Consider the following 10,679-nt stretch of genomic DNA (forward strand, 5'->3'; position numbering starts at 1 on the left):
TTTAGTTTATCAGTTCCAGTGTTATGTGTTCTTTTGAAAATAAAGTGTACCTATCTATGGCAGGAAATTGCATGCATTATTACGTCATTTCCGTTAAATAGGTGTCAAAAGGTCTTGAAACAAAATTATCGTTTATCGCAATAATTTTTTAGACAATTAATCGTCCAGCAAAATTTGTTATCATGACAGACCTACATACAGGAAATGTAAAGGGCAACATGATGGTGAAAGGAGTCAATCAGCAGTAATGGCTGATTATTTTCTCATGGTCAAAATGAGCAACATTTAATACATTAATAAAAAGAGATAAGAAGTTTTTTTGGGGGGCGGGGGGTTTCCCAAGCAAGATAATAATCCGAAGCCAAACCCCACAAAAGTCTCAGTTTATCACAAAGAAAATAAAGTTTGTAAAATGGTTGAGTAAATCACCCAACTTGAGTCCAATTGAAAATCTAAAGTCAGAACCAAATATCAGCTTGAATTAAACAGCTCGTTTGGATAACTATGTAAAACCTCCACCAGAATTTTTACATAGTTGCAGAAAAATATATTCTTGTCATTGTCATTAGAAACAAAAGCCTTGTTACTGACTGACTTCTACTAAATACCTTTGAGTTCAGTATTTATTCCTTGTGCCATTTCACTTTATTAAACATATGGCTTTCCACCATCAGTGGGTGACTGTGCTTGAATGTGTGAATGACTGAATGTAGTGAAGCGTTTGGGGTCGTCTGGACTAGGAAAGGCGCGACACAAGAACAGACCATTTACCATTTTTGAGTGTTTGGATTGTGACAGACATCTGCTGGGGTTTAATGTCAACAGGCCCACTAGAAATTTACTTACTTACTTACTTTCAGAAAAACTTTGACATAAATACTTGAAATGACAGCTCTATCTGCTGGTCAGGATGAGATAGCACACAGATAAGCTTGGCTGTTCCAAAAGCAATAATTTTATCAATTTTTCATGCTTTTCTTTTAACTCCTTAGCCTGACGCAAGCTGATTCAACAAAACTGTCCAAATAAACTAAATAAAAAAAATATTCATAAGTAATGAAATGAATTAGAATGTCAAAATATTAAACTAACTTTCATGTACAAAATATCTAGTGCAAATCAAGTCGGCGGTTTGAGGTCTGAAGAGAATGAAACATGCTTTTGCACATGGCAAAACACGTTCAAAGACTGAAAATGAGATCAAGAGGAGGCAGCAGCTCTTTGCCACAGTTTCCACAACCGTATCTCAACCAATTTTATTCTCACAATTCTCAAAAATTACAACGTTTAGGTTCCTCTTAACTGTACCTATGAGAGGACGGCAAATGTAATCTGTGTAACAATAAGCAAACTTTAGAAAACTGAAGTTTGTTTAGAAGATACAAAATAAAAACATAAAAATCACACAGGAAATACTGACAGGGGGTGTAGAATAAGACATAATTGTGGTTTGTTATTGGAGCCATCAGATAAGAGCAGTGCAGTTTGGGGCAGCAGCTAGAGTTAAAGAAGAAAAGGTGCAAATCAGTGAAGTATTTCAGACAGAAGCAGGGGAGGTGAGAATGTGGTTTTAGCTTCAGCTTCTTCTGCTTTTAAGATTTCTTCTGCTTCTTTTGCTTTTAAGATTTTGTTTCTGTTTCTGTGCTCTTTAGCATAAAACCGACTCTTGACTGAAAACTGTCTTCACCAGCAGCTGTTTCTGCACCTGCATTGTCATTTTCTTACTCCTTTGAGGCAACAAAGTTGAACATTGAACATCACCATTTCAGAAGGTAGGTCCTCACAAATAACAAAACCTTTTCACTTTAAAAATCAGGGCTCAACGTTTTAGTTCATGTTTTTCTGATGATTTTGCTAACTAAAGTAACTTAAGTTGAGGTGTGACGTTTATTAAATACATTTTATTTGATAAGTGATGGTTTAAGTAAACATGTTTGACCAAATGGATAGTTTTGCAGGTTTTAAGTACAGGAACTTGTTGCGTAACATCACATTTTAAAAATGTATTATGTTTTGCTTTTCTTATGAGTAAAATTTTGGAAAGCCACAAGAGCTAAAGAAATAAAACTGGAATCATTTAGTAAAACTGCCAGTTTTGTCAAAAACAGCATTTGGAGAACTTGAAATTATCAAATCTGGTAATCTGTCAAACATAGACACACGACTATACTTCCCTTTTCGGTTTCAGAAAAAAACACAAATGTATTTTCATAGACCTGCTTTCTGCTGCAATCCATGTTTTATGTTGCGTTAACTGAGACATGAAGATGCTTTACTTTATCAGGTCTCTGCCTCAAGACATGATTGGGGGGGAAAAAAATCACATGCTACTAATAAAACAAGTAAGAATTTTTTAATTTAAAACTGCAATAACCCACTGGCTGCATCAGTGATACCTTTATTGATTTTCATTTGGTAAATTAGAACTGCAACAAAAGATTTTGTGCGAGAAAATCCCTGGCAATCACTCAGGTGAGAGTAGCTCTAAAAATCTCACACACCCATTTTCTTACAATACAGAAAATAAAACCATAATATATATTGGATCATTTGCATCTTTCAGTTAAATTGATTGTTTGCTAAAAGGTGATGACACATCAAAATAATGCACAGGAAAAAGTTTGGAGATAGAAGAATGGTACAAAAAATTCTATATACTTCATGACATAGACATCCAGTCAGACATGCAGGTGGTTACTATGTAAAATTGACTATTTTGAACTTTATATCATGTTAAATTATTATTACCTCATCAAAACATACCTAAAGTGTTGCATGGAGTTTTTCACGTTTTTGAGAAATCCTTGAGTCTCCCGTGGCAGACATTCGGCCTGCCTAAACACTTCCTTTCACAAAGACAGTCCAAAGGGTTCAATTTACAAAGTCAAATTTCAATTTTGATATACACAGCATTTTTATAATCAATCAATCAAATTTTATTTGTATAGCACATTTCAGCAGCAAGGCATTTCAAAGTGCTTTACATAATTAAAATAAAAACAGCATGTGACAGTGAATAAACAGAAAGACAAAGAGATTTTTTTAAAAAGAAAAGAAAGAAAAAAAAAGGTTAAAAAGAAAAAGAAATTGAAAAAAAATCTTAACTGGAGAAAAATATGTTAACACTTTGAAGGGGTTTGCATAAGACTGACGTGACACTGTCATAAACATGACATAACACCTGTCATGAACATAAAGAAGTCTTTATGAATGTTTATGACAGTTTTCATGAAGTGTCATTCGGTAAATAATCACACTTTTAATGCAAAGTTGCTCTAAATGTTGAATTAAAAGTAGATTAAAAATGCCGACTTTGCATTAAATTGTCATTATTTACAAAATCATGCAAAGTTGGCACTTTTAATGGACTTTTAACGCAACTTTTAGAGCAACTTTGCATTAAAAGTGTCATTATTTACCAAATGACACTTCATGACAACTGTCAACATTCATAAAGACTTCTTTATGTTCATGACAGATGTTATGTCATGTTTATGACAGTGTCATATCAGTCTTATGCACACCTCTTCAATAAAGTGTTACCAAAAATACTTACTTGATTGAGTGCCTGAAAAGTACATAACATATAGGTAGAATTGAAAGCCATCCCATATAATAGTAAAATACATAAAATAGGTTTTGGTTTCCATATTGAAAATATAATTTGATTTTGCAATTCAAAATATATTTAACAACGATTTAAACAAGAAGCGTGATCAGAGTTAGAAATGGATGAGATCAAAGATAGGTGAATGTGAATAAATTATGCCACTGAAAATATTTGTTTTCATTTATTTTAAAAAGACTGACTCATATATTACATAGATACACGTAGACCTGTCCAGTGGCGCAACTACACATTATTCAGGTGGATGCGAAAACATAGATCGGCACCCCCCTCCCCCGAGGGAAGGAACGTCAGGGTGCAGGGTGAAGGAGCGACGCTCAGCTGACACGGCGCAACCCGAAGTCCAGCGGACATTGGAGATGATATGTAGAAACAACATTAATATTTATTCAACATTTTGTACAAAGAATATAGAAATGACAAGGTGAGGAGTTGGAGCCAAATTGCTACCGCAGTTGATAAACCCCGTAACTTTTCAGCTGTTCTTCGTTAACGTGACATAAATAGGTTATAATGATTTTCATTCAGTCAGGACTTTATGCTGACTTTAGCCACATGCATCACAGGGAGATTCTAGTAAAGCATTGATTAATGCCTGATTTTAAAATTGGTTAACTGGACTTGTAGACATTATTTTGTGCCGATGTGGTTGGACACCACACGGCACAACGAACCCGATCAAACCGTTATACCTAGGATTTCTGTCGGCTATTGTGTCTCTCAGGTTTTGAAAATGGGCCGACAGTCGGCCGACAACTCTTGTCGTGTGTGCGCTGGACATTACACTAAGGAAATAGGAAGGGAGGGTCTGTGCAGAGCATCGGAGCTGAGCCTTTTTTCTATCAGTGTCATCAACAGAAAGAAAAAAGGCAGGAGGAGACGATAAAGCCGATAATTAAAATGAGGTCGATAGGTTTAATTTATCGTGCGATTAATTGATTTATCGTTTATCGCAACATGCCTAGATACATGAAATGTATGTTAGACACGGAGAGATATATGTTAAGAGTTTATTTTATGCAGAAAGCCATAATAATTTATAATAAAGGCACAAAATATACCCAATACCTGACATTGAAAACAGTAGGTTTCACATTGCTATCTCTATTTTGGTTATAAATCAGACTATAAAACAGTAGTATATATATATATATATATATATATATATATATATATATATATATATATATATATATATATATATATATATATATATATATATATATATATATATAAAACTCAATCATCAAAATAAACCATGCAAATTTCAAGAAAATATGCATAAAAGAAGCAATCAGTAACACCTTAGTAAACATAACCTTTCCTATTGCCGTCTATTGAAGATTTTCAGTCTTTTCTAAGGTTTCCTGCGCTCCCCCAGTCATAAACTCAGCTTTTTTAGCTTTAGATGTGGAATTTTCTGATCTGCAGAATGTTCCACATTTTGTTGATCTACCTACACGACATTCTGATAAACTTACTGTAAAAGATCACAGAACCTGTGTGATAACCATTGTTATCTTTTTCTGAGATCAGATGAAGCAGAGAGCTTCATCCTTTGTGTGCAGTCCTGAATGTCTTATTGGGCCAAAATTGGGTCAGTGAAAGAGAAAGGAAGAACGGAAGTAGAGCGTCGGTTGTTTTTTTATCTTGTGAAAACATGAAAAAGCAACAGAAATGATGAGTATTTACCAAGTCTATGCAGGTTTAGTCAAATAATTACGTGCTTTTCTGCAGGAAGCTGTTTAAGCTGTTTTCTCTTGTTATTGCTTCCTCAATTTACAGCTTTTGGTTTACTTCTCGCAGATGTGTGAACTCTACTATTACTTTGAAATCAAGATAATTTAGTAAAGTACATTCAAAGTTTTTGCTGACAAAAATGCAAAAATATGTTTATATTAAAAGAATATACTTGGCTCAATATAAAATATCAATTGAGAATCGAGTAAAATTAGTTACACATTGCTAGGTTGGCAAACGTTATGTTTGATGATCTCAAAAAAGCTTTTGATACCATTAACCATGACATGTTGTTAAAAAAACTAGAAAGATATGGCATTAGAGGGGTGGCATTAAATTGGATTAGGAGCTACATTGGAGAAAGGAAACAGTTTGTAGAATTAGATGGTCAGAGGTCAGATATACTAAATATAACTTGTGGAGTTCCACAGGGATCAGTCTTGGGACCCAAATTGTTCAATTTGTACATAAATGACATAGTCACCATATCACACCTTATAAAATACATTATATTTGCAGACGACACCAGTATCTTCTGTACTGGAGAAAATATTCAACAACTTTCAGAAGTGGTCAACACAGAAATGGAAAAATTACAGCATTGGCTCAAAAATAATAAACTAGCTGTAAATTTAGATAAAACTAAATTCATGATATTCGGAAACAATAAAAAACAAGAAAATAATCCAATTAAAATATCAATTGATAGTGTTGATCTAGAACAAGTACATGACATAAAATTCTTGGGTGTCATGTTAGACGATAAAATCAACTGGAAACCACAGATCAGCCTAGTAAAATCTAAAATAGCCAAAAATGTAGCTGTTATTAGAAAAATTAGTTTCGTCCTGGACTATAAATCTTTGTTTATTCTATATAACACACTCATTGTACCACAGTTAACATATTGTGTGGAAGTTTGGGGGAATACATACAAAACAAATTTACAGCCATTACACGTCTTACAAAAAAAATCAATCCGTATACTACATAAAGTGGAATACGGGGAACACACAAACCAGCTATTTATTAAATCAAATACACTGAAATTCTGGGACCTGGTCAAATTTAAAACTACACAATTCATGTTTAAGGTCCGAAATAAAAAACTTCCACACAATATACAGGAAATGTTTGGTGACAGAGAGGGTGGTTATGATTTAAGAGGTGAAGGGTATTTTAAAAAACAACATATTAGAACAACCAGGAAGAGTTTTTGTTTATCTGTGTGTGGAGTAAATGTGTGGAATGAATTGAATGATGAGATAAAAAAAATTACAAATGTAAACCAGTTTAAAAAATTGATTAAAGCAGAACTAATTTCTAAATATGCTATATAACATGTTTGATGGTTTATGGTGTAGATGATTATATAGATAGTACTTAAAATAATTATACATAGTCAAACATAGTGAAAAGTGGAAACAAGTTGTCTCTTGTTGAGGTTCTGAAAGTCAAATGATAAATTTATCGACAAGTATGAGGGGGGCAGGATATTATAAGATGTATCTTCTACCTGCTCCTTTTCGAACAGAGAATGTGGAATTGCATGTCACATGGGCAGAATGATTTGTTTTATATTTTATTTTTTGAGTTTGTCTCATTCTATTTTGTTTTCTTGTTCTTTTTTTGAATGTTTTAATGTCTGTTCGAAATAAATAAATAAATGAAAATGAAATGAAATGATGGATCGATGCAAAGTAGTACAAGTTGAAGAAAAATTATAGATGTTTTTCAATATTTCTTACATATAAAAATCTACAACTTGTGTTGGGAATTTATATTTAGCCCCATAACGTGCATTGATTGCTCTTTTCAATGTGTTATTTGCTAATGTTCTTTAACAATTTGCTGAGGCTTTCAGAGAACAGATCGATTTTTGTTGATATTGCACCACACACAAGTGGAGCCAATGTACTATTGATTGCAAGATTTTATTGGAGGGTTCAGTGTGAAGGGGTTGAATACAAATCTAAAAAGTATAACTTGTAAAAAAAAAAAAAATCATTAGAAAAAAAAAAATCATCTGTCCTATTCCTTCCACTTCACAACTATGCACAACTTTGTGTTGGTTTCTAATTTAAAATGTGAATACATTACATCAAAATTTGTAATTTTCATGAGGACCTAATTGTGCCTTCAATAAAGCTGATGATGATGTAATTGGGCTTTTCAGGCCAAAATGAAAGTAAAAAAAACATTAACATTGGAATGCTATTTTCTTTCTTTTTCTTCAGCTTGAAGTTATGGATAATGTAACTTCTGACTACTATGGAACCTGGACACCAAATGATCCAGATGAGCTCTGCAGCTTCAGCCTTTCCCCTGAAGAGGTCCTCTCCCACACTTACATCCACTCCATCATCTGCGCCTTCGGCCTGATTGGCAACGTTCTCGTGATGATCACCTACGGTTTCTACAAGCGGACCAAGGCGATGACAGATGTTTATCTGTTCAATGTGGCTGTGGCAGACCTGATCTTTGTGGTGGCGTTGCCTCTTATCGCCCATAATGAGCAGAATGGGTGGCCCATGGGTTCTGTGGCTTGTAAGATGTTGCGCTCAGCCTACAGCATCAATTTATACAGCGGCATGCTGTTGCTCGCCTGCATTAGCGGTGATCGATACGTTGCTATTGTTAAAGCAAGGCGCTCCTTCGGTTCCCGCTCCCGCGCTGTCCTGTACGGCCGGCTGACCTGCGCCGCAGTTTGGGTGTTTGCGCTGTTTTTGACTTTGCCTACACTTATCTACACTGAGATCTTCGAAGAACATGACCTGATGGAGTCTAATTCGACTTTAACCTGTGAGCTCACTTTCGAACACAGAAAGACCGCAGAGCTGATGAAAGTCATGGTGCCGAGCCTGCAGATGGGTGTCGGCTTCCTTCTCCCTCTTGTGGTTATGATTTTCTGCTACTCAAGCATTATGTGCACCTTGCTCAAAGCCCACAACAGCCACAGGCACAAGGCCATCCGAGTGGTTTGGGCAGTTGTTGTGGTCTTCATCATCTGCCATTTTCCTTACAATGTGACTCTCCTGATCCACACGGCGTCTCTATTTAAGGAGAAACCCTGCGAGGAGGAAAAGACCAAACTCACGGTTTTGGCCACTTCCAGGAGCATAGCTTACCTCCACTGCTGCCTCAATCCCATCCTCTATGCGTTTATTGGAGTGAAGTTCAGGAGCCACTTCAGGAAAATATTGTCTGACCTTTGGTGCTTTGGTAAAAGGTACCTCTACTCTGCTCGCTTGTCACGTGGAACATCTGAAGTTTGCATTTCCGGCCTAAGAAACTCGGAGGCGTCAAACAACGTGTCATCCTTCAGTGCCTGACAGCCATTCAAGTAACTTCTGATTTGTCTTATCCAGTTATTTCAGTGTAGTTCCACACGTGTCAATAACAAAAAGAAATTATATTCAATTTATCATAAAAATTATTACCTGTCGTATGGTAACAGGACTTTTTTTATCAGTCAGCGAATGTGAATGTGAGCCCCATGAGGATTTTGTTTTGGCTGGATGGATAATAAGTGGGCCTGAGCTCAAACTAAGCAGATCTTACCAGGGCATCAATTGGATATTAAGATCCTAAATACATTCAGTTTAATTTCAATTTAGTGTAGTTATATAGGGTCGATTCTCAATAAATGTCTCAAGGCTAAAAATGGTATTTCCTTGAGAAATAATGACATTTAAAGCAGGCCTTAATGCCAAGAAATGATCAAATGTTACAAGTCATAGAAATGGAACTGATACAAAGTGACATTCACCATCCGGTGCTAGGCTCCACTCAGCATACCTATAGGGTGCTGTAGTACGAGGTCCCCTTTTATCTTCTCTTTATTCTGCACCCTCCCTAAGAGTCACGTACCCATTACGTTGTTATCAAACGGTTCGTTAAGCTCAGTTTAATATTCAAATTAGTTTTAAAACTTTTATGTTTAAGAAAACCTAGCAGATCGCATCAAATCATTGACTGGCAGAATTCGTTCCTTCTGGACCAGCATATGCAAAAAAAATTGCTTGTGCTGTGCTGTTGCCTTTACTGCAGTCCCTCATATCGAGGATGCCTGTAGTGACAGAGGAGAGGAAAAGCTCCCGTTTAACAGGAAGAAACCTCCAGTAGAACCTGACTCAGTACAAGCCTCCATCTACAACGACCGACTGGGTCAGCACAGCAGAATGGACAAGAAGATATAAGAGTACTTTCTATGTTAATGAAAAATAAAAGGATAATTGAACGAAAGGGTTATTGTTGTCAACAATATTTCAGCTGCTGCCCTCCTCCAAGAAGGAACCACAGCCAAAGCAGAACCCCAGACCAGGTATAGCTTCTACGGACAAAACAAAAAACTGTGAGAAAACTTAAAAGTTTAACAGGTGAAATGACAGCAAATACTGCAAGTTATTACAAATGATATTCTGTGTTATTGAATATGATGTTCATGAACTGACAAGTATGAAAACAAGAAACGTTCAGAATATTTTTTTTCTTAGAGTTTTGAAGTAATTGAAAACAATTACAGCGCTTTACTGACCTAGAAGGAGTTCATCCCTGTTTAACTAAAACAGTTACGAAACCCTTTGTTGAAAACCTGTAAATCCACAGCTAGTTTTGTTTTTACTCAGCTTAACATTACTCAGATAATGTCATTGGTCTTTTTGAAGTTGTTTTCTATCAAACTGAAAAAGTCTAGAGGCTCCATCTATTATGCTCTTAGCACATAAGGGATAATACAACAAGGCCTGTGGATGGTAGTTTTTTTTAATGGAAAATAAAGTGTTTTTCTGTATATAATTGCTGAAAACAATATATTTTTTAGCTTTTCTCTTACTTTAGCAATAACCATTCTTATGTTATCTTTGCATTATATAGTGCTCTTCATTTTTTCATATTTGTTACTGTACTTGATAAAAGCTACAGTTCCACAATTTAAAATTAAGTAATCAACCACAGCTGTGTTCAGGGAGGCTTATTAATGATCGCAAAAATAAATATCAAGCCTGCAAACCTAATATCGTAACTAAGATTTTATCAAATTATGTTTGAAACTGTTTAAAGTTCATTTTCTCATGGTGCCAGATAATAATGTGCCTTTTGTAAATGACTGCTACTCAGTTTTTGTTGTTGTTTTTGTTTTGGTGACTTCTCTCTGTTTGTAATATTGCAATAACTTTCTATAAATAAAAATTATTCTTAAAAAAACTGTGTTAATGAATGAGTGAATTAAGTTATAAGTAATCCACAACAGAATTTAAATGAACATGTCCAAATAAAAGGACAATGATACACATTTTTTAACAGCGTCTAG

The 10,679-nt window shown here is 35.1% G+C and overlaps 1 protein-coding gene across 1 annotated transcript; it reads left to right on the forward strand.

Annotated features, from left to right (window-relative positions):
• Nucleotides 1-335: 335 nt before the first annotated feature.
• ccr6b (chemokine (C-C motif) receptor 6b) lies at nucleotides 336-10,679 on the forward strand. The gene is made up of 2 exons (XM_008399633.3): nucleotides 336-1,772; nucleotides 7,606-10,679. The coding sequence occupies exon 2, from the start codon at nucleotides 7,615-7,617 to the stop codon at nucleotides 8,698-8,700; it is 1,086 nt and encodes a 361-aa protein (XP_008397855.1). The 5' UTR covers nucleotides 336-1,772; nucleotides 7,606-7,614; the 3' UTR covers nucleotides 8,701-10,679.

Source organism: Poecilia reticulata, chromosome 22 (genome assembly GCF_904066995.2).
Source record: "Poecilia reticulata chromosome 22, P_reticulata-male-v2, whole genome shotgun sequence".
NCBI lineage: Eukaryota > Metazoa > Chordata > Actinopteri > Cyprinodontiformes > Poeciliidae > Poecilia > Poecilia reticulata.